General features: G+C 39.8%; 1 protein-coding gene across 5 annotated transcripts in view; it reads right to left on the reverse strand.

Moving 5' to 3' along the window:
• Nucleotides 1-573: 573 nt before the first annotated feature.
• dtnbb (dystrobrevin, beta b) overlaps nucleotides 574-24,823 on the reverse strand; it is a 30,233-nt gene continuing 5,983 nt past the window's right edge. Inside the window, exons 6-20 of one of the 5 annotated variants that reach the window (XM_061062885.1) lie at nucleotides 22,394-22,479; nucleotides 21,891-22,045; nucleotides 21,669-21,771; nucleotides 21,018-21,184; nucleotides 19,915-20,039; nucleotides 13,240-13,314; nucleotides 8,235-8,325; nucleotides 6,868-6,956; nucleotides 6,297-6,410; nucleotides 4,327-4,423; nucleotides 4,010-4,030; nucleotides 2,307-2,466; nucleotides 2,019-2,108; nucleotides 1,670-1,723; nucleotides 574-730 (exon numbers count right to left, since the gene is read on the reverse strand). In XM_061062885.1, coding sequence (XP_060918868.1) covers nucleotides 705-730; nucleotides 1,670-1,723; nucleotides 2,019-2,108; nucleotides 2,307-2,466; nucleotides 4,010-4,030; nucleotides 4,327-4,423; nucleotides 6,297-6,410; nucleotides 6,868-6,956; nucleotides 8,235-8,325; nucleotides 13,240-13,314; nucleotides 19,915-20,039; nucleotides 21,018-21,184; nucleotides 21,669-21,771; nucleotides 21,891-22,045; nucleotides 22,394-22,479 — 1,453 coding nt within the window. In that variant the 3' untranslated portion in view covers nucleotides 574-704. Of the gene's footprint in view, nucleotides 731-1,655; nucleotides 1,724-2,018; nucleotides 2,109-2,306; nucleotides 2,467-4,009; nucleotides 4,031-4,326; nucleotides 4,424-6,296; nucleotides 6,411-6,867; nucleotides 6,957-8,234; nucleotides 8,326-13,239; nucleotides 13,315-19,914; nucleotides 20,040-21,017; nucleotides 21,185-21,668; nucleotides 21,775-21,890; nucleotides 22,046-22,393; nucleotides 22,480-24,823 lie in introns of those variants that run through there. The other 4 variants (XM_061062884.1, XM_061062886.1, XM_061062887.1 and 1 more) reach the window with 4 other exon arrangements.

A 24,823-nucleotide genomic window follows, 5' to 3' on the forward strand; every position in this document is an offset into this window, starting at 1 on the left:
CTGGATTGAAAAACTGTGTGCTGGCCTGTGTTGTGTCTCTGCTGGTTTGCGAACAAATGCACTCTGACAGCAAGACTCTGAGAAGTCTGCTTTGACAAACTTGAATATTTTCTTTGACAAACTTCAGAACACGGATGTGCAAGTAAACACACTCAAAGTGAATTCTGAGGCAGAACACTTCTGACACCTCAGCTGTCGCCATAAACCCACAAAGAGCTGGCATAGCATGGTACAGTACCTTAATCCAGACATGAGTGCAACTTCATGCAAAAGCAATTAAAAAAAACAAAAACGAAATAAGTAAAACTAGCGCTAATCATACAAAAGCAATGACGGGAACGCGTTGTGACAGGAGGTCACCTTCATGTAGTGGCGTTCCCGTGGCCATGTGTGTACAGTATTTTATATACAGAATGATCTGCTGCAACAGGAGAAAGCACAGCAAGCCATTCTTTAGCAGTCATGAGGGAATCGTTGGATAATTACAGCAGTTTTTGTTTACAGGACAACATACACACTCGCTAATTAGACACATCTTGCTACCTGCAAGGTGTGAAGAACGTTTTTTTCACATAGTGAAATCCTGTTAGATTACAGCATGCATTACTCTACGTGCTAATGCCAGGGGATGTTGTTCTTGTTTCTGATTCTTCCCAGTTGATGACTGTATGTCCTTACAGGGTGGAATGGTGTTATTCTTGTCCTCAGTGCTTCGGTACTCTCGCTGTGCCTGGAAACACACACACACACAGGAGCTAATTTAGCGCTGCCGACAGCCTGCACAGTTAAAAAAAAAAGTATAAATGACTCTGTGGTTATGTGCCATGGTGCCTTGTTACTTTGGATGGAAGGTTTGGTTGTAACTGAAGCCCATTGGAAGGAGCCAAACAACTATATTTTGGCTAAAGATGTCATGCAAGTTTGTTTTTTGTATGGCCTTCTTTTTGTTTAAATCCAACAAATAGGAAAAAAAATAACTGTCACCAACTATTGTTTAGTCTAAGAAAATAAATGTACAATTTGTTTGTGAAAATTGTTTCATATGGACGCAAAGAACAGCGTTGGTAGCAGTAAAATGATCCTATCACCTTGAGATCCTGACCTTCCATGAGACTCATCTTCACGCGATCACAGGTTATTTATCTTGTTAGCTAGATAATTACCTAAATATAGCAACAATATGTTGTTATAAAGTAAAATATATAACGATATTTACTTAGAAATTTGTTTTATTTTTATTATGGGATGACAAACACGTTCATCCGTCAAAATATTCAAAGGTTTTATTTTTTCTTGATTTTTATCCCCAAAGCTTTCGATCGTGTTTTCTCCAGATGAGAAGATAATTGACTTCTTGTCACAAGAAAAAGTCACATCTATATGTAACAGCATACACAACTTGTGATATCAGTACATTGGAATAATATAAAATGATTACAACCATGATATTTTTTTCAGTATAACAACATGACGTCAAATTATCATTCATTATTATTCCTACTTTTTTTGTGTTCATTCAGCTGAAAAACAAGAAAACAAAAACTGTAATTTTACGTGTGAGCCAAACCTAACATTCAATAGAAAAAAAAAACTGTATTCTGATTTATTGTGGGATAATCTGTGGTGACTATAGGGTATGTGTAGATTATTAGCATTCACTCAGACCTACCTCTGTCCCCACCGTTCCTCATGATGGTCTCCTCTTCATCCACCCCATCATCAACTTTAAAATTAAAACAATAAATGTCATGTTTTTTAGGATAATGTGAAAAAGAAAGTATAGAGGGAAACATATCTGAAAGGAGAATTACAATAATGCAGAAAGTGTATCACTTTCCTTAACAAAGTTACAAACTGGACATAGCCCCCATGGCGTTTATTTTTAGCGACTGATTGAGTCGCCTCCTGCTGGCCATAAAACAGAACGCAGGCTTTACTTTAAAGAATGCAGGCAGTGTCGACCACTCCTTTACAGCCTGTAGATGAAGAACTCAATCAAACATGTGGTGTATACTTACCAGAGTGGAGCTCTTTCACCAGTGACGACATGGTGTTTGTGATTGAGTCAGCAGCAACTAATAGATCATTCCGAAGATTTCTAGGTACACCTACGAAAACCAAGACATTTTTAAAATCAGGTTAAGAAAATGCAGTTTCTTAACCCAGTAAAAGATTATTTTCACACACAACTTAAAATGTGTATACTTTCCCAAAATAATTAACTGCTTAGTATGTTACATATTATGCTGTTATTTGCTGAGTTTTTCAATGAATACTACGCGTTTCAAGTGTCTCTGCACACTCACCCTGAGCGAAGGCCTCGAGCACATCCCCTCCCACCCCTGCCAGGCAGTCCTGTGGTGTGTGAGTCGGGGTTGACCCAGCTGAGGTGGAGCGTATGGGCATAGGCATGGAGCAGCCCGCACCGTGACTGGGGGAAGAATGAGGGGAGCCTCCAGACTGGGACTGCAACATAAAAACATCCGGGACAGTTAAGGTGCGATGGGCAAAAAAAGGCTTGCATTAAAAATAGATTCTGTTTAATCTGTCAGTACAGTTTCGCTTTACATCAGTTGTTCTTGAAACAAATGAGCTGAAAAAGTTACATATATTGGAACAGATTAATACCACTGTCATGTCGTCTAGGAAAAATAAACTGGTGGTCTGATTGAATAAATCACACACACACACACACACACACACACACCAGCTAAGCTAACAGTGCCCCCCTTTTCTTGTGTTTGTGTTAAGCTACACTTGACATGAAAGTGGTGTTAATCAAATCAAACTCTTGCAAGAAAGCAAAGTTACCAGGACATCAAACTATTTCTTTTAAACTATTTAAATTGAAGTTGTCATAAATTAACTGTTTAAACTCCTACAGTCATTAGGGAAAGGTTGATTTTGAAATATAATCATGTGATGGGTGCTATCGTGAGTTGCGATCAAACACTATTTCGGCAAAATAATGAGATATATACAGTATATATGAAATTTGATGTGTTTGATCATGATGAAAGGTGCAAAAGTCTAGCACATTAATACGATAACACAGGATTTACTTTATAGTCCCAAAGGGAAAATTTTTCCCGTGGGAATTAATGCTACATACAGCTGCAACGGCTTAATGTGATAGGAGGCAACATTTTGCTGGTGCACATGGAATATTTGATTATTTTCTCGAAATAGTCTTTCATGTACAAACTTTTAGTGAATTTGGAAAGCTTAAAGATTAAAAACATGAAAATCAAATTAATCTCTCCATAGAAAACCCAATTCGGTGTTACTGGGTATCAATGGAAGATTGCAGTCACAGATTGCAGCTTTGGGGAGAGATTGCCCTTTTCGCATCTAAAGATGACTTTATTAAAACTACACAGACACAGATGTGACCCAAAGAACTTAATCCTTAAGGGGAGAACAAACAAAAACAGGACAAGAAAACCTTCTGGAAATCCTATACAGGCCGGCTATTCTGCACGTCTCTATAGTGCACCTTCACTGCGTCGTGGGGGTAATGAGAACCATGTGTGGGTGAGCGGCCTGTGCTGAGATGAGAGATATATATCACACAGAAAGGATCACTGTGTGTCTCTGGGACTGGTGCGGGCCTGGGCTGATGGCTTGAAGCCAGGCAGCAGATGGCCGGCCAGACTGCAGTCACATTAGAAGGGAGGTTGTAAGCGCCGATGAAAGGAGCAGGTCCCTGACATTCGGGCTGTGAGAAACACAGTTCTCTGAACTTGTTTGAACCTTATCTGGAAGACTATGCTCGAATCAGTATAGTTGCAGCTCTCCAGTTATGTAGCAAGAAGGTGGTGGAGTTCGACTACATGATAGTAACCCAGTTATTGAAAGTGGAATCCCCCTATTCTCTTTCCAACATCCTTCTTAAACGCTAAAATGAACACTCCCGTCAATCACATCTGTGTTAAGAACAGAGTATAGAAGCATTAAACTAAGAGCTGAGGCTAGAGCCAGCTTGTAAACTGAATTAAAGGCAACTTACAGCCTGCTTCTGCTCCTCATCCTATCAGCCAGCAAAGGAAAGCAGTGAAAAGAGCAAGGAGAGTGAGAGCAACAGAATTAAAGCAGGAGAAGAAGAAGAAAGGGCATGCATTTTTACGTCACATTAACAGAAAAAGTAAAACATCACTGCAACCCCCTTTCATCAAGCATGCCACCATGCTTTAAAAACCAAATCATGTAATGTAGATCAGCACTGACAAAACCTCTGACCATCGGATTTAGTTAAACGGCTATCTGAGGAGATTTTGAGGTGTTTTTGTTACGGCTGAATCTGCGTGAAACGGGTGATCGTCTCACCTTCAGCAGCCTCATAAGTCCCTCTAGCTGCACCATCAGCTCACGTCTGCTCTCCTGCAGTGCCGACATGCGCCTCTCCAGCTCGTCCTTTCTGTGCCTGAAGCAGAAGGAAAGAGTTTGGGATTATGTTTTGAGTACCAATGTAATAAAAACACAATTGACATAGTTTTAAAAAAAACATTCTAACATCCTCCTCTTGATACATTTTGGGGATACATGCAGATTTTTACAGACGTCCTTGCAGATGTCTGGGAGGGGATTACTTTTTTATTAGAGCAATATTTCTCTTAGGTCTATGCATATTAACTGCATGTTGTCATTTATCATTACCAACATGTAACTACTGGTGCACTGCATTTATCTCCTGTTACTCTGGTCAAACATTATAGTATGCTTCCAACACTTTCCTTTAAAAAAAAAAAGGCCACTTTGACAAAACATGTTTCGTCATTATTTATGCCTATTGGCCATCTGCTCCTTCAACACTGAAAAAAATGATATTGTGACATAAACCTGGTCAAACTACCAGGCGGAGGGCCAATTGTATGAAGGTTTCTACAAGTTCCATTTTAGTTAAATCCAGCCAACATTTAAATTCTCATTTTTATTTTTTATTTTATGAAATAGAGAAAGCGAGACAGCATTATTAGAGCTTAAATGTAATTTTTTTCAAACCAAAATGTAACATTTACAAGCTGCTCGTAACTACCCTTCTTGTCAGAATAATCACATAAACTTGTGAACAAGATTTAACGCGATGCCCCTGACAGCACAATTTCTCTTTATAAACCAAAATTCAACCTGAAGCGCTGACAGTCTCAAACAAGGTGTAAGATGTAAAGCTATATTCTGCAGGGCCAACCAGACCAAATGTCAGCAGCATCATTTACTATCAACATGCAGACAGAATTACAGGTGTAAGGGAGACAACCAGGACAGAATACAGTCTCGCCTTTGTTTGCATACACCTTACAAAAAAACAAAAGCTTGCCCCGCATGTAGCTTGAGTTGTTAAACCCCTGGTAAATAACTGGCCATCTGTCTCAGGTGAGAATTCTGGTACACTACTACCCTCTGGTGTTCAAATAGTGTAACTACACTTTTAAAAAGCCACAAAAAACTGTTGCAATCTGCCATCTGTATGGAGCCATCCTATCAAAAACTCACAAACATCTGCAAATAGTAAACACTTTGATATTTAACCCCGGGGCTGAATAAAGGCATTATCAGAGATGTCCAGCCGGGCTCCAAACACAGCACAGTCTGGGATGAAATACTTGATAATACCCTAAAACCTGAATCACAAACCAGCTCAGTGAGCTGAAATATGCTTCCAGACATGTTCAGATGAAAGGGGGCAAAATCTTAAATGTGCCCTCCAGTGTTATAAAGCAATTATTTCACAGTTTGATAACTAATTTAGATTTATTTTTAGAATGATTCTTGAACATTGTAGTCCTGTAACATGCCAAAGGATGACTCTGAGAGTGGTGAGACTGAGACTATCCTGTTTCATGTCTAGTTCTGCTATAACCGTGTATTATTTACTAGCATTGAAACATTGTAGATATTTTAAGCTATAACACATCTAATTTAAATCTTTGTCATGGCTGCCGGCCATAAACCTTGCTGCTGATGCATTTAGTCCACGCTAGACAAAGAAGGAGTCACTCAGGGCAAGAAGTGCCTTAACGCCTCCTCCTAGGGCGATTCTCTTCCAAGAACTGATCCAAAGTGTCTCAGCATCCTGCCAGCATGACGAATGCCCACACTGCTGCTGATGAAGCTAATCCAAAAACCCACCCTGCTGAATTAGGAAGACATTATTTCTACTGGAAGAATGAGTCCAGAACACATCAATACAACAGGCCTGAAGTGGTTTTACTGCTTCATTTCCTTACTCCTTGTTTTCTGTTCTCAGAATGAAGACACTCTTAAAAAGAATCAGCTCTGGTGGTGGAGGATGATACCTGAGGAGCCGTAGTTCGGTCAGAAGTGTGGGGTTCTGCTGGGCTTTCTCTGGGGTCGGCTGAGAGGCCTGCTCGTGCTCCAAACGCAGCCGCTGGATCTCCTGGAGGATCTCCCTGAACGAGTGAGTCAACCAGATACGGAGATTCTTAGACATGTGAATGTTAGAGAAGCTGGTAGGTTGATTTACCTGTGTCTCCAGATTTTATGCTAAGCTAACCAAGTGCTTGCTGTAGCAATATATTTACAGGGCAGATATGAGAGCGGTATTGATCTCCTCCTCAATTACTCGGCAGTAAATAATATAAAAGAATGAGGATCTCTATAGTACTGGATGTTCTCTGCCTATAAAAAGCTGATATTGCAAATAAATCATAGTTGCTGCTTAAATAAAGTGAAATTATAAGTGCAATATTTTTTAAGAAAAGTGGTAGACTAGAAGTATAAAGTGACTTTAAAAACCTCAAAAATATATAGCAACTCTATTTAAATGTAGAAATGAAGTTTATTAATCTTTTCTCCATTACACAGAAAACACCCGTGGTTTCATTTGAGTTCAGATGGAAGTTTTACCTGTTTTTGTTCTCCAGCTCTGCAATCAGCTGTCTCTGTTGCTTATTTGCATCGAAGTTGAAACTCAGATCTGTTGGAGGACATTGTTGCTGAAAAACAAAAAATGATCATAGAACAGTATTAAGAACAGTGGGAGAACAAACGTGAAACAGCAGCAGCTTCCTTCTGATCACAGCAGGCAGAAATGATTCTCTGCTGGAGACTTATTATGCTTCTGCATAAACAGAGAGCAATTTCAGCTCACCACAGCTTTCTTTTATGCCTTGGTGTAAAAATCAGGCTGCAAAGTACACATTTCAATAAACTGAAAGTGACATGAATATTTCCTGCCTAAGCCAATGTAGTTGTCATTTTTTTCACATGAGAGATTTCACCTTGTTTTATTTGTGCTCTCCTCACTGCTATGAAGGGTGAAGAGCTCAGTTAGAAAAAGGTGATTTAATGTTCTCCAATGCATGCACCAATCAGGATACAGCAATGTTTGAATCAGAGGTAGGATAATAAGGTTGGAGGGTTTTTCATCATTGTGTGTCCCCATTTCAAATGCCTTCTTCAAATTATACTCCAGAGCAATTTGATCTCATTTATGTAAGCCTCTCTGTTTACTCTCTTTAGAAAGTGTCAAGTTCTCCTATTGCAAAGGAACATACACTGCTGTCACTGCTTCACATTAAAAGCCGTCATGTGGCTGAACGCTGTGTTCTTTTTATTGTCAAACCAAAAATAAACCAAGCAGCAGCCTCTGATGTTTAAAAAAATGAAGCCAATGCGAAAGTACAAGCAACTGCAGTTCCTTGAGTGTCCACTAGAAGCGGGGTTCAAAAGACTCGGAAGTCCTATATACACCCATTTTGAAAGGTGAAATAAACATGTTGACCGCCTGGGACAAGAAATAATTTTGGTCTAAACAGCTCCTGTCTTTATCAGCACACAGTAAGGGGGATCCATTTTTTATAACTCATCTGTTTGGATTTGATCAAAACAGATGAGTTGATCTAAAGTGTTTTTAAAACTCCGGTCCTTTTCAACAGAATCGATCATTAAAATAACGAGATTGTATCGTAGGAGTGTTTGTGATTGTTATTATTTGTTATTATTTTACAACTCCTGCTGTTACCTTTTAGAAGTAGCTAAATGGACTAGAATTTAAATGTTAACACTTTTGACTTTAGCAGATAACAAAATGTAAAAACGTGAATTAACAAGAACATCCCTGTCTTTCTTCTCATTGTAAACAATGATTATTTATGGCTGAGCGTTACACAGTCTGACTTGTAGGTCCTTATACTGCAATTTCTAAGTTCCCCATGTTACAGCATTACATGTGAAACACAGTCCGACTAACGCCCACCCTTTCAGACACTCACTGTGGAGTTTCCCGCCTCAGCTGCCAGGCGGGCAGCGTAGCGAGCGATGAGGCGATGCTCTTCATCTAACCGGCTTGGACTCTCCAAGACACTGTCCAAAGTCAAAGACAGAGACACACATCACACACACAGACACATACACATATACAGCAACACTGACCTTAATATGAAAGCTCTTGTATAAGTAGAAGTTTCAACAGTCAAAGTGATTATGTAAAATAACTCCTTATAATGCAGTTGACCTTCATATATCTGACAGTTGGCTTTAACTCCAGAGCTGAAAGACAGTCTGAGATAATTACTCATAACAATGAACTGAGATGAATAAGAGAGAATGCAGCATGCCAAATGCATTTGTGACTGAGCCAGTGCCCATTCTGAACACTTCATCACTGCCTGGAAATGTCAAATAAGGCATGAAGCTCTTAATGATCATGGGCGAGGCATATGGCGCGGACAGATGACGGGACATATGCCGTCCCTTCTCGGCGGCCATTCTGCGATGAAGAGTGAAGGAGAGCAGAAATGGAAAGTGCTGGACCCTTCTCTAACTCCGACTGGAGAGAGAGCCGGGATTAAAACCGTTAAACCCAATCTGGCTTTAAACCCACTGCATCAACAACCACAGACCCTGCTGCTGCCACTACCCAGGACCCCAAAAACACTCTGCAATCAAGATCTGTATCCAAATCTTATCTTTTCTCAAAGCAGATAAAAAGCAGCAAGTATGATGAGATAATTTTAGCTTCTCCAGCTCCTTCCTCGCTTTCTCAGCCACGATCTTAAAATACTCAGCGGATCATTGGATTTTAAGATACCATCACCTGACTCGAAAAAACATTCAGCTTGATGGCGAATGATAAAAGTGAAATCTCTCCATTAACATGTCAAAGCACTTGTTTTGAGGAAAATCTCGAAACTGTCAAGAAATGTCTTAAATAGGCCACTTTTCTGAATAATTAACAGTCTAATCCCCAGGCTAAAACAGAGAGAAAGCCTGAGTTTATGAGTGAGATTAAAGTGATACATTGATGCACAGCAGAGAGGGGATGCGATGACCCCACATGGCCTTTTGGAGCCAGACTGGGTGTCTCCGTGTAAAAGCTCCTCCTGTCGTTTCCTGGCTCGAACCTGACAGTCAGTGCCAGGTTTTACCTTCAAGCTCTGAACTGGCACTTTTCCCAGACATCTTTTATTTTTGTCACACATTTGAAGGTATTCACATTTTTGTATCCAAACAAAAACTCTCAGACGTAACCGTTCCTAATTTGGGGTAGAGAGGCGGATAGAAATGCTTTTCAAACACTTTGTTCTGATTTGATGGTGCTATAAATTAAGATAAAACTTTAAGTGGCTGACACCTATTCACTTGCAGCACAGGCACGCCAACATTCTACTTAATGAGGCACTGATTTGGTGATCACTTTACAAGTCATCAAACAAAGCCGAGCAGCTTGAATATTTGCACCAAGAGTGGCATAACGTCACCCAACAACAATGTGAAAGACTGTTGGAGAGCATGCCACGACGCATGAAAGCTGTAATTAAAAATCCGGGTTGCACCATGGGCTGAACAGTGGTGCAGTGGGTAGCGCTGCCGACTCACAGCGAGAAGGTGCCTGGTTTGAATCCCTGTCGAAGAGGGCCTTTCTGTGTGGACTAAGCATGTTCTCCCTGTTAATGTGTGAGTTTCCTGTGGGTACATCGGCTTCCTCCCACGGTCCAAAGACATGCTCATTAGTTTAAAGACTCTAAAATTGTCCAAAGGTGTGCATGTGCCTGGTTTATCTGTCTCTGTATGGCCGCTCTGTGATTGACTGCCGACTACTCCAAGGTGTGCCCGGCCTCTCGCCTGATGACAGCTGGGATCGGCTCCAGCCCCCCGTGACCCCCAAATGAGATAAGCTTAGATAATGGATGAATGGGTTATTGCACCAAATATTGATTTCTGAACTCATCCTTAGTTTAAACATGGTGTACAATTCAGAATTTGTTTTCCGTTTCATTATTTCTGCTCTGAAAAATCTTTTAGTTACCTTAACCAGTTTTAATTTTCTTCATATAAAATACCTTAATTTGACTTTTGGAAGTTTGGAGATTTGTTGAAAACGAAGAAGTGATTTTCTTTTTAATAAACAGAGAACCAATGGAAAACATGTTTGCAGTGGTCTCTTAATTGTTTCTGAGAGCTGTATAGACTCGTGACAGGGTGTTCACTCTTTGTACCACAGCAAACTTCGGCCACACGTTATCTTAAATAGAAAAAGAATGCTGATGAGCTTATGCAGTGAGATTCAAAATGTAGGAAAAAGAGAGACTGGTACGAGATTGTTATATTGATATTGATTGACACTCTGAGGCATTAGGGGGAAAAAAAGAGTTTGATTGATGCATCCCTAACATAAATATATATGTACGCACTAATCTTGGCAGGACTGGATTCAAGCATAACGCATCATTTTAAATGAAATAACTGCAAACAGCTGGAGACTTTGCAACTTTAAGTAATTTGTAACCAAATGCGTGCAAAATGTCATTTAAAGTAATTAAATCAGTGTCTTATTGTGTGTCAGATAAAACTCCTCATACAAAACTTCAATAACTCACTTGGTTAATTCTTAATTAAAATCAGCTTGGAGCTATTAATTATGATGGCAGAATGTTGTAGAGCAGTAAAAAAAAATATTTCATTTGAGTACGGTTTTTACTGAAAATCAATAAGCACCGGTGTTTAGTTACTTAGTTTGACTCATTCCATTTGAGTTTTTAGCTCACATTTAATGATCAAATATGTTTGAATGTTTTTTAAGTAGGGAGGGCGGGTGTTTGAAAATGTAATTTAAAAGTTTTAATCCACATATTTATGTTTCGCATGTGTCACTTAATCAGACATGTAATTAATTAATAAATGTTAGAAAATGACGACCCCTAATTGAAACAACAACTTCAAACCGACTCCCATGTCGGCCCACTAGACCTAACTTTGAATAAACTCATCAGGCTGTAGACACCATTTTCTTTCTTTCCCTTTTTTTTGTTTTATTTTATCTTCTGCCGCCACAGTTCTGCATGACTAACAGGTAATAAATTGCGCTTCGCCCTTGGAGGAGCAGCTCTCGGTGAGCGATTGTCTGAGAGAGAGAGAGAGCGAGGTGGGAGGGGAGCAGGTGCCGTGTCAGCAGAGCAGACGCTATCAGAGAGCAGACTGTGATGGAGGCTGGGAGCACAAAATACACAACTTTTGATTCAAAATAGTCAAAGTTCTGTGTGTTTTGTTTTTTTGCTCTGATAACCAGTGGAAGCGAAAAAGAAGGACAGAGCTTGTTTTTTTTTTTTTTTGTTTTGAGCTGTTGAACTGAACCACAAGGAGCTCTGCATTATTCAGCAGTTACATCTTTGACTCATGGGCGCTTTGTGTGAGAGCAGGCAGGCTACTTACGACAATAGATTAATATTTAGAGACAAAATGTGACACAGGGAGAGGCCTCATTCAACATCTTCTCCACCCACAGCCAAACTGACTCCTAACACAACCCGTTCCAGAAGCATCCTGGGGGCTTAACACGCAATTTCTGCCCTTAATGTTTTTTATTTTTTATTATGCTACCCCTAAGGCAACAAGAATCCTCTGTGCATGACATCCTCCAAAAGCAGCCCTGACTCACAGAGCAAAATGTCAACACAAAGGTTATCAGGCCTCGTCATTACCGCCATAGAGAAAGAGGTCTGAGTGCAGCATCGCCTCGCTCTTGTAGACGCTGCAACACGTGATGTCATTCGCTGACCTCCATGGCTGTTAGTGCAGGGCATCGTTTACAGCCTTGGGGTGTCCCGTTGTGTCAGGTTTCTTTCTAAACCGGGTCTAATCTTGATACTGTTGGCCTTCAGAGATTGTGCTGAACAAAATGCAGCACTGCAAAAGCCAGAAGAATCTACCTGCCGGTTTAGACATCACACTTCTCACATTTATATCTAAAATTTCTAGAGACAAGTATGAGGGTCAACGCTGATTTTTTTAATAAAAAATTGACATTTAAAGCTTTAGACTTGCTGTGATTGCAGATTTTTGGAAGTGTTCAGATGCACTTCAGCTACATGGGTCCATTCTGAGTAATGTATGAAGAGCCCTGAAGAGCATGGCACGAAAAATAACCAACAGACAGCCACTCTGATTTCACTACCAAAGTCTGGATTTCAGTCAAACACCTGATTTTTAGGATCCAATCTGAACACCTCTAGCCTCTTGAAAACCATAGTATGACCTCACTTTCTTTTGTGCTGTTGGAAGTCATGAGTCCCCGAGCAGTCCCATCTTTCAAACACAAATTGCCGGAAAGATGTGATAAAGACTAAAGAGACGCTGTACCCTCACAAAAAAAAAAGGCAAATCAGGCAGCACAGACCTGCAGGACAGAGTGCAGACACATGACAGCTGCTTCAGAGTGCGCTCCATTATCGGATTCATGACCACAAATGGATCATTACCACACTGCGAGTAAATAATAATAACAGAGGTGGCCTTTCACTGACATGAGAGGCTGCTTTCACAGAACCCGTCGCCCGCTCTCTGCTTACACGATGAGGCTCTAATTCTATCATAATCTATTTGTCAAATCAAGCCTTTAAGTAGGACTGCTCACATACTCTTCATGACAGCGTGGCAAATTTTCGTCTAAAAATACACTCACAAGAGCATGAGGCTCAGATGCAAAAAATATGTGTCAAGTGTCAGGGAACAAATAACATCTGTAGTCTGATTCTGTGGCGTTATTCTTTCTTCTTTTTCTACTGATGAGAGAATCTGTCAGAAGGAAATCCAGCGATCATACAGAACTCTGTGCTATAAAAATAACTTATTTTGCATGTGAGTAACTCTAAGTGATATTCTGTCATCCGTACAGAATACATTAGAGGAAATAATGGCAAAAGTGAAGCTAATTCTGAATAATCACTATAATAAACTTGTGCATTGTGCCTGAGGGGGGGGGAGGTAGTGGGTGCTTACCTTTTGGTGGGAGTGGGTGCCCCGGAGGACATGAGCATTGTGTCGTTCATGTTGTTGGCCACTGGTTTCGGCTGACTAAAAGACAAGATTAGAGGTCTTTAATGCTACGCTGCAGAGGCCTGTGGTGCGTGTCACCAGGGGGATAGAGGAGAGGGCATTTGCATTTTATTAGTAATCATGAATCAGCGATCCGCACTTCAATTTAAGCCAACGGTACAAAAGAGGATAAGAGGGAGAGCAGTGTAGGGGAATGTGTTGCACAAACTTGAAATAACATGTAATTGTTGAATCACGAAAATAATTGTTTTTATCTGGGAACTTTCATTTCGGTGTTTTTGAGCTAATTAACACGAGAAAGAGCAAAACAACAGCAAGAGAAGAAATCTAATTAAACTGGAAGTCTGTGAAAAAGCAGGAGAGGTGACATTGTGGGAGGTAATTTGCGAGGGTAAACAAAGTGATGGAGTCCATCTGGCGGCTGAATGGTCGGCCCCAACGAGCTCGTCTGAGCCCAAACAACCCCGGGACCACCGAGTCTAATTAACAGATCAAAATATCACTCTGCACAACTTGCAGCCTCACAATTAAACAGCATGTCCACGTCTGTTTGGTTACTCCTCCTCAGTTTGCACACATACTGTAGTTTCTCTGTGTAGTTATTATCAGCCAGGATTCTGTTGTAACTGTTTTATTTAAAGCGCTCATTATCACATAAAAAAAGACAGAACACTGAGCAGCATTGTATCCTATTATGCTTACTTGTCCAGTCAGCATTTTTGCTCAAAATCACACTATTTATACTCACAGTGTGCTGAATAATGTTATCAGCATGAGGCACTGACAGAATTTTGCTGCCTCAACAGCAGAACTCACAAAATAAAATCACACATTTTTCTTCCTGTGTATTATTGTGCTGCTAAAAACAAGAACATGAGTAAAAGCAGCAGCATTGGTTTTGGATCGCTAATTTTATACAAATATTTTTGCAAGGTTATTTGTTCAAAAGGAAATAACATGTTCCCTGTGTTTTTGTGAATGCAGACGTTGCTTTTTAAAGACACTCTGCAATTATTTAATACTAAATGCACTTGAGTTTCCCTCAGGACTAGCCTGACAAATTCAAAAGAAAACCATGAGTAATTTATCCATCTTAGATTTTAGCTTCATAGACAATTTGCGCAGACAGTCCTGAGTGATTTTAATGCTCAAACAAAAAGATAAAAACATGAAAACAACTCGAACTATTCTGACCCGCACATGCTCCTCTGTCAGTCTCTTTCACAGACAGACTTTGCACTCAAATGTTTACCTCTCATTTGCCGCTCATTATCCTACAATAATCCAGCCTGAAGGTGAGCGGCCAGACAGACGACGCAAAACAACGAGTCAGCACACTTACCTCTGAGAGGAAAGCGAGCACCTGTCTGGCAGGCAAAATACATCCAACTGCTGCTGCTGCTGCTGCCAGATGCCTAATCTGCCCTCGACTGAGCAGGCGAGCATCTCAATGTACTACACTGCTGCTGTCTCCAAGGAAACTCGGTGGTCACATGCCTTCGTGACGACATAGATTTCGCTCTCTGTCTTGCACATGCACACTCTCTCTCTCTCTCTCTCTCTTCTGTGAAGCTCTCTGCTCTTGCTCGTCTTTTCACCTCTCTCTAGTGCTGGATATAAGGGAAATGCCAGTTGCTCAAAATAATTCTAAAATAAGCTTCTCTCATCCCTTCAGGAGACAAAAACTGCCCTTTTCAGACTGTACTATAATTGCATTTACTTATCTTTATCCCTCCTCTTACATAATTGGAAGCTCTCTTCTCAGCTATATATAAACATCAGCATTCTTATGAGAACATCAACATAACTCCCATTGAACAGTAGGGTGCAGTAAAAAAAAAGTTGATTTCTCTTATGTAAAAGCTTGATGTTCTAGAAGTATTTCATTTTGGATAAAGTCCACCAGACGTCCTAACTCATTCACATCCCGGTCTGCAGCCCCGTGCTCCACTGACTTGAGAAATGTTCATTAAGGACTCACATCGCTCTTGCTGCCCCAGAGGTCAAACACAGAGTGAACTGACACAACATTTAAGGAACTAAGAGATCAAAGTCTGCAATGCGCTAAGCCTCGTGCTACCTGCGTGCAGCGAATCACAATGTTCCACCCTTTTACTTGTACTTGGCAGTTGGCAGGGGTACAGGCAGGTGGGGGGGAATTAAGTCCACATACACACACATTCACCTTATTTTCCGACAACGACAGATGCATGGCTGCCTTCAATCGCCCTCAGTCGGCTAAAAATAACACACAAACATGAAGCGTCCTCTCCCTCTCGCTGCTGGCAAAGGTGCTCCTGTTTCCCCGGGAGGCTGTCAGTACCTTGGCCATAAAAACCCAATGGATCGCGCTCAGAGAGAAGTGACTAACAGACTTGTTTTCTCAATTTTAATGATATTGATGGAGTTAGTATTGACCTGGAGAATAAGGAAAGATGGAGAACCGAGGAAGAAAAAAGTTGATCTTGGACTTGAAAAACTGTGGAAGGATTTCTGGGGATTATGTAGAAAGTGGGAAATTGGAAAAAGCTAAACATGGCACTGAGAATTTGACATTTTTATGCAAAGTACAGTAAGGTAGGAGCCTGTTTTCAACTCTTCCGTTCGAATATTTGGTGCTTAGAGTCTTTGGCAGAAGTGGTGCTAAGTCTGAAGGTAGGAAGACGTTTCATAGATTTAAAGTTCCTGAGACAGACGGTGCATCCCAAACCTATAACTCCTCTCCAAAACACAAATCCCAGAGAATCTAGCTGACAGTTTGAGTGGAGGGAGAAACTCACAGCTCAGCTCGGTGTTAGTCTTTGCTTTCAGATGCCCGTAAATATTTCAAAACCGAATCAGAATGGCTTCACTTCGACTGAGGGCGCTGAGAGGGGAGCTGGGACAACTGGGAGACTCCTGTCCGTTGGATTCTTGAGTTTTGATCAAACTTGACGCTCTACCCTGATTCTGCCATTGTTACTCACTCGCTTCCTCAGCCTCTCAAACACACACTCGAGAGAGACAACTGTGATGGATGTCTCCTGGTTCACAGCGTTAAATAACACCTCCTCACAGACAACATTCATCAACATTGGCACCTAGCGGCACTACTTTTAGAAAACCAACAGCACATTTCCCTCTCGCTTATGAATCATCAATAAAATCAAGTCAGAGTAGAATAATATCGGAGTCTTGGCAGTTTTTCTGTGACTAATGATCGAGGGATACGGTTGGAGGGAATATTTCTGTAGCCAGCCGGGAAATCAGTATGGGAGTGCTGGACAGAAAATTACTGTATTCACCCCTAATTTCTCTGAAAAAGACCATTTAAAAATGAGAATTATTACGTTAATGTCAGCTCTTCCTTGTGGCTAAAGGCTACAGAGAGTGCAAGAGTAATATTTAAAATTGGTAGGTTGGATTGAAGGAACTTTTGGGGATTTATATGATAATTTGGATTCTTGCCGAGAGTTAGATAAGACAATTCAACTTGCTGTCAATCCTATGAGTTAATATGGGACTACGGCTAGCTACTAGCTTTAGGGGGAAAAGTGCGAACACAGAAAGCAGGTAGCCTAGCTCTGTCTGAAGGGAACACAATCTAACCTGACTGCCATCTTCTCAAAAGTGTAAAGGCATAAAGACATAAAGGCACTCAGGTTTATGTTTAGTAATAAGTTAACCTGTAAAGCAAATAACAACTGTACACGTGTTAGCCATAACTAGCTACTGTAGCTAATTTGGCCAGGTGCATTGACTTTAATAACTTAATAACATTTGTTGCTCTTAAATATTTGTTTTTGAATGTATAAGACCAACAAGAAGTAGCACGTAGTCAATGACTCTAAAGACAATCCAGCACTTCAGCCCTGTTTCAACATTCATCAGCTAACTTTCTCATAGCTTGTTCTTGTATTTAAACCCAGCAGGAACACAAATTGTCATTTTACGTGTTAAGTGTTTTTGTATTCCTTAAACAAACCAGATAATAGTTCAATCTGTGTGAAGACATTTTCTATGAATTTGATTGGTTTAATGAAATCGTTTTCAATCAAAGATATTCACAGTAACAAATGAAAACATGAAGCAAAATTTGGAAGAGCAGTCACTGATCAAGACATATTTTGTACGGTTGTCATGTTTAAAAAAGACAGTTTTTCATGCTTGATGTCAGGTACTATCTCCCCCCCCCCCTCCCCCCAATATTAAAACACAAAATCACAGCTGGAACCAAGAATAGGAGTTTTTGTATGCACCCTCCCAGATATGACAATAGAGACAAAGAAATATACCTCAAGTCTCAGGGGTCAACAGTCACATCCATTATGACAAAAGTCACTGAACACACGTATACTGTAGTGCCACCAACCTTGAAATGCCATCTGCAACAGCATGAAAAGGCCATTTGTCCATTAAAATCTTAAAGGACAACATAAAGACAAAAGGATTTTCCTCGATTTATAACCTCAAAAATGTACTTCAATAACAATCTGAAAAGACTTCCATTACAAGCAAAAGGTCTCCATTTCAAATTCTAATCATGTTTAAAGGCACCCTCAACAAAATTAGCTTTAACTATCAGAAGCAAAAACATTGTTTTGTGCCACAAAAAACTGCCACTTATTCAAATTTAAATCATTAACACTGATGCATCAGTTTGTGTTCAGCATTTTAATGTTGCAGCCGCTTTTAATTAGTTAATAGAAGTTAAACTGACTTTGTAAAAACTTTAGTCCCATGGTCCACACACTGGGGTTTGAGTTCCCACTCATCACTCACAAGATAAATAAGAAATCATTGTAAATAAGAAATAATTAATGGGAGAGGAAATATGAAAAACAAGCGTTTGATGTATAAATCTGCATCATTTCTTTTCACTTTTCTCTAATCTTTGCTTTTATAATAGAATTATGAAATTAAAAAAATGGATAATATGACCGCTTTAGGCCTTCAAAAGAAAATTATACCATCTGAAAAATTTAACGGAGAATTTTTTTCTCTCTTATGGAGCATAAAGATCCTATTTAGACATCATGATATCTTATGGTAATTTATATGGATTGAAAATGATTATGTTTTCTCTGACATACAGGAGAAGTACCAAGTAGAATAATTAGGACATAATGTAAACATAAAACCTAAACAAAGAATGCGTACATGTACCTGAGTTTATGTATATCTTTACAAACTGCTGAAAATAACTCATTGGTTATTATCATGGTTACGATTTGAAAAAAGCATCTTTTGTCATAAAAAAATCAAAGTAACCAATGGCACCAATGGTTTTATATTTTTGCTGTGTTGTCTGATTTTTAAAATTTGTTTTGGTTTATGATCTATGGTGATGTTGTCCTTGTGTTTCTGGTCCTCTGTGTGCTCCTGTTGCAACGCAAATTTCCCCTTGTGGGACAATAAAGAATCTGAATCTGAACCAAATGGACAGAAGAGTTTAGGGACTTAACTGTCTAAATCAGCATGGCAAAAATAAGCAACATGGATTATTGCATGCTGAGGACTCTGCAGAGGCTTAATCCAAAATTTAGCCACAAATTTTATTTTAAACAACATTAATCTACTCGTGATGTAATTTCATACTACACAGCTTACATCACGCGCTTATCCAAGCGCTTTATGTCTCAGCTGGATGAAAAAAAGATCCAAGTGAACGTCAGACTCTTTGTGATGTGATGAATTGTAAATGTATGCAAATGTTAACTTCATCTTAAATGCATACGTTTTGACACAATGCAGAAGAGAAAAAAACCTCAGGCCAGCGGGCAGAGGATGGATGTGAGAACTGATTCAGAGATGATGGTAGCAATCACGCAGCAGAACACAAAATCATAGTGATGTATTCACGCTGTGTCTATTTTTCTTGGCGCTGGCTGAGCTGGTTTTCTCCCCTCACTATCAATTACTCAGTGACACTTGCCAGCAGCAAAGGCATACACACACAAGCTTAGGTTCATGGTCGTGACGGGGATATGAAGCAGGATTTTGTTATGAAATGTGCATTGAGGAAAGTTGACGGCTCAAATGAGAAAGTTGAGAGATTTCCAGTGATCCTATTGAGGCCATGAACAAGCTAAAATCATTAATCACTTCCTTTAACTGAATTATTATTCCATTTATTCTTTGTGGGGGCCAATAACATCAGAATTTTGCATAACTCTGGTCAGAAAAAATGAATTTACTGAAGCAATGTGTAAAGATTTGTATGTATCTCTGTGGTGGAATTGATTATGGAAATCAAACTGAAATGTAAATGAGTGTGCAGGGTATAAGACAGCAGCTGAAAATGATATAATGCATTTCCTATAATGACTTCCAAAGCCTGTATGTGAGATTTATATCATCATTCCTGTTTCATTGCCAACAATTTGATGCAGGCGAGTGCAGCTGAACCCGCCCAGTATATCACCATTTCTGCGTTAGCAAATAATCATGGGGTTGACATCTTAGCATCATGGCTCTCCATTAGTCATGAAGTGACAGAGGAATGGAAAGGCGGAGGCTGTAACATGACAAGAACAGACTGTAGATCATGAGCACACTGAGCCATGCTGTGTTGTTAGCTGGGTTTCCCTGGTGAATGACACACATAGTGGTGATAAATGCTTTGTGAATGGGACTCACACAGTGTGGGTGAGCTCCTGCGGCCTCTCCGCCTGCTCGGGGAACACAGGATGCGGCGGCTCTCCAATGGGGACACAGCCCAGAGATTTACTGATGGCGTGGCTCAGCTTTTTGGCCGGCGACTTCTGTGAGGAGGGCGGGACCAAACATAGAATGTGTCACCTTTGTGTGTTGTATGTACGCACTGCTGTCATGGTGTAGGAATGGCAGAAACAGTTTTAAGCAGCTTTCAGAGGTAATTACCATAACTGGGTCAACAGTTTGTTTTCTGTGTCAAAGTGTGGATCAGCCATTGTTTGAGTAGATTCTGTGAGTGCTTTTTTTGTGCTACTTCACATGCAGTTTTAGTGAGTGTCTCATGATCCCAAACCTGCATTGCTATGACTCTAATATACTGTGTTCATGTTATATTGATAACTGAGAACATGATCTATTATTGTAAAACTGTAATTTACAAATCTAAAACACAACATATTGTATTGTGTTATTAGATTATCTTAGTCGCCTTTACCCTTTAAAGTCAAATAAAACAGAAGTTAAACGTAGCAGCAACAGAAACAGTGTTTCGTCAGTGATGCTGCAGCCTTATCAAAGACAGATTAAAATAGCTGAAAAATGCAAAAATCAAGCATTACAGGTAGATTTTAGTACCAGAAAAAGGGGATGTATTCCTCAGGCTCTGATTGAAACCGGTTTGTCTTCAAAGTGGGAGAACATCCAGAAAAGACTCATCCACCGAATCTTCATAAATGTCATGAATGTTTTTATTACAGAGATAGTTTTGTGTTTCATGAGCACTACGTGTTCTCTGTGAAATGCAAGAGGGAGTCTGATTCGGGATCCCCTGTCTATCACTTCCCATTGTTTCGATTTATAACATACTGATCAGGCAACATGGCAAATTCCATCAATACAATTTAATTAACCAAAATGATTGAAAGCCCATGAAACCCCTCCTGTATTGCTTTTTGAGAGGACAGGAATTGCTCAGCTGTAATGTAAAATCATTCCACACTCTCACTGAGGTATTGACTTTCTGATTGTTTCATAAAGGGAACAACATGTTATAAATACAATTTAGAGCCATCAGGACTTTGTCTTACCCACGATGAGTGCTCCTTCATCTGGTGCTGGTTGCTATGGGGACCATTAGCATGGCCACGCCAGAAGCAGCTCTGACAAAGCTGGTAGCCATGGCACTGCTGGCACCGATACCGGAAACCCATCATGCTCTCGCTGCGGCAATATGAACACTCCACAGGATGGAAGACTAGAGCAGTGACAAAAGAAACAACAAAGATTTTCTGTTAGAGCGGTGACACCTTTACTTAAAAAAATATTTTTTACTATCCAGGTACCTTCTAACTACAAAAAGAAGAAGACAGTGGTTTCAAACTTCCATATTGTTCATTTTGGAGAAGAAGAAAAAGCAAACATTGGAATTGATATCAGCATCAACTAACGCCAAAATGAGTAGAAAGTAAAAAATAAATACGTGAAAGAGATATTTTTACTTCAATATCCTTATACGGTTTTATTTTAAGTACACTTTACATTTTAATTTCTTCAGAGACAGTTTCATATGTCAGAGATCAACCTCAGACAAATCTGAAGTCCTATTTGTGTTTTAAAACTTCCTCTTAGAACCAATAAGTAGATGTACTGTTTTTATTCTCTTGATTTGAACAAGCAAGATTCCTTCCTTTACAATCTCTTCATAAACCACATGTTACTGTAAATAGTCCAGATCTTACCGTTTTCAACATTAGCAAGTCTGTGCATGAGTGGTAGCCATACGAGGCATTGAGGGGGAGGGTCTGCCATCAACACGTCTAGAAATGTGTTCAGCATGATCTTCTTCTAGATACAAACACACAGAAACAAACAGGGCATACAGTAAGTTATTAGGGATTTAAAAAGAAGATGAGAAGAAGAAGAAAAAGAGGAAGAGGTGGGGTTCAATATTCTCTTCCTACCTGCTGGGGGAAGCACGTCCGCACCGAGTGCTCCGTGTAACCGAAAGAAGGGCCCTCGAACACGGCTGTGGGGAGCTTCAGCACCTCCCGCAGAAACTGATCAAACTTTGCAAACATCATGACTCCACTTGAGTCAGAGATCTGCGAGAAAATATCTGAGACAGCAAATGTCAGACTTAATATTCTTAGGGAACTCAGAGTGCAAAGTGGGCTTTTGACATTTCTGTGACTGCACATTATGGATCCCCAGACAGTCTGTTTGCTCAGCAGAAAGTTAAAATATGCACAATACTAATTCTGCAGACATGTGGCAACAGCGCCACTGTGTGTTTAACTCAAGCAACTACATGAAGACGGTCATGTCTCAGAATACTCCAAAATTGCAGAAAGCAATAACATCAGATAAAGATGATTACAGCTAATATAAAAATGCAGCTCCCTACATATGTTTAAAATAATATTTTCCTACATAGCATATGTGAGGAAACATCAAATGTACTCACAGCGTAGTTTGTCCACTATTTTCCCTCCACACATTGTTGCTAACATGGCTTTCATTGAGAACACTGTCAGCTTCCCATGGCTCTCACTGCAAATAGAAACAAATTGAACATTTTTCATTATTCAATAGTGAGACTAGTTGACATTTAAAATAATAAATAAGAAAATGTTAGTTTTAGAATTGAAAGGTTGAAAAGGTAGTAAAAGACACTTTTGTTCACTGCTGTTACAGCATCTCTCTGTCTCATTTGGCATCATCTGGTTCAAGTGGGCTGCTGTTCAGCAGGTTAAACAAAGACCCAATTCATAATAGTGATTATTTCTAAGTGTAGCACTTATCAAACCAACATCACAAAGTGCTTTACAAAGCATCAAACACACGAACAAGTAGTAATAATAGAGGAAAAATGCCTAAAAGAGGAAACACTTTCAACAATAGTTGACATAAAGAGGATAATTACTTGTAAAAAAAATTACTTTAATCTCAGATTTATAAAATGTTCATAACCAGTCAAATCCAATGCTGAGGAATTACATCATCACCTCTAAAGAAGTCATACTTGTGCTGCAGATTGTTTGATTTTCTACACGCTTGATTTTCATGAAACTTGGGGGTACGTGTGAAGCATGGGCTGAGAACGAACATTCAATTCTGAACTAGAAAAGACACTTGAACAAGCAATTGGTTTGACCAACATGTAACATGTATGTCCATATAATGTCAGACGTGACTTTCTTACTAAAAAGTAAACATGTCTTCATGCTTTTAGACTCTGATGTTCATAATGTTTTGTTAGTCCAAGCAGCTGATATTTGCACACGTGTAGATGAAGTGTTATCTACCTTTTACAAATGTATTTATGTGATAGGTTTGAATAATGTTATCAATTAAGTAGTATGGAATCAATATAAAGCAAAGGGGATGAGGAAGACATGACCATGTTCTTCGAGTTTTGAAACTATTGTCAGACAAATTCTGCATTTGTGGTTGCAGCACTTCCATTTTTTTCTTATTTGTGTAGTCATTGTTCCACAGAATGAAAACAATGACATCATGACAAACAGCATGCTGCTTCTGGCAAACTACAGTTGAAACATATCAGTGGCGTTTTTCATGTTGCAGCTAGTGTATAAAATGTTAAGAATCACGAGCTAATCCTTAAATCACAGATTAACTGGGTGTATCCAGGTCATTCTACAGCTGACTCAAGACTCCTTAAATCTTTCTAACTCGCCATCAGAGAGCGGCTCTTTCATTTCGCATTCATTTAGCTGCTGATCCCGAGCAGAGGTAACCGCGTACATGAAAGCTCTTCTGCCTATAATTCAGTTTGGACCTCGGGGATAGATAGTGAAACTGCTTCCTGTGATCACAGGCGGTCATTTCCACAAAGTTTCCCACAGATACAGCAGCGTGCTTAAAAACAGAGCGAGGCTGGAGTGGCCTTACAGATAAAAGTAAACCAACTGAACGGGTCAATGAATGGGCAGGGCAAGCAGCCAATCAATCAGAGCACACAAGGTACAATAATGGGAGAGAGAGCTTCACGGTCAATAATAAAGCACTATACTGGAGGAAGGACAGTGTGTGAGGCTTTGAGCACAGAGCAGCAGAGATATTATGAGGTGGGATGGACAGTGAATCATCACCGGAGACACTTTTCTATCCGGGGTGATACAGAGAGCAGGAGATCTGTTTTTGTTCCAATAATGTTCTGCTTATCACTTACTCTGGGGTTAAAACCTGGCTGAATGGATTGTTTGCAGAGTAGCAAGCAATGAGAAAAATGCTGGGTATGTTTTCTTGAAATCCAGAAAAGGATTTCTCCCCAGGTCTGTATGTATGTAGGTAGGTGAAAGGGTCAAGACTGATCTCTACTGATATCAGATATTGCTCAAATACTGAATCAAATGTTCGGGTAATCAGGCAAGCAGGATAACATCCTGAGCCACTAAATCTTATACTCAAAACAAACCCTCCTGAGGCACCACGGCAAAGAACAGGACAAGTTCAACCACAAGAAAAAAAGGAATTCATTTACTTTACCACGTGCATCTAAAGACATCTAAACTTCCTATCTAAAGTGAAAGAGACAGAAATGACAGAGGAGCACCCCTGACTGACATTTTGTGGCCTAATGGTTCAGATGGTTCTGTTATTCATCTAAAAATAGTTTTTTTTTATACGTCTACTTTTTATATATGTTTTCAATGTTTATGTGTTGATTTGTTCTTCTTTGTTTTAAAAGTTAGGAAAGCGATGTAAACATCAGGCTTGTGTTGACGCACATATAAAAGTTACAGTAACTGATGCAGAACTTTATACCGGCCAGCACTTAAAGTTAGGACGTCTGAGTCACAACTAAAAAAGCTGGATCATTGCATCCCTTGAAGACCTCCTCAAGAGGTAACAAATTATACTGAAGGGCTGT

Source organism: Labrus mixtus, chromosome 18, assembly GCF_963584025.1.
Source record: "Labrus mixtus chromosome 18, fLabMix1.1, whole genome shotgun sequence".
Classification (NCBI taxonomy): Eukaryota; Metazoa; Chordata; class Actinopteri; order Labriformes; family Labridae; genus Labrus; species Labrus mixtus.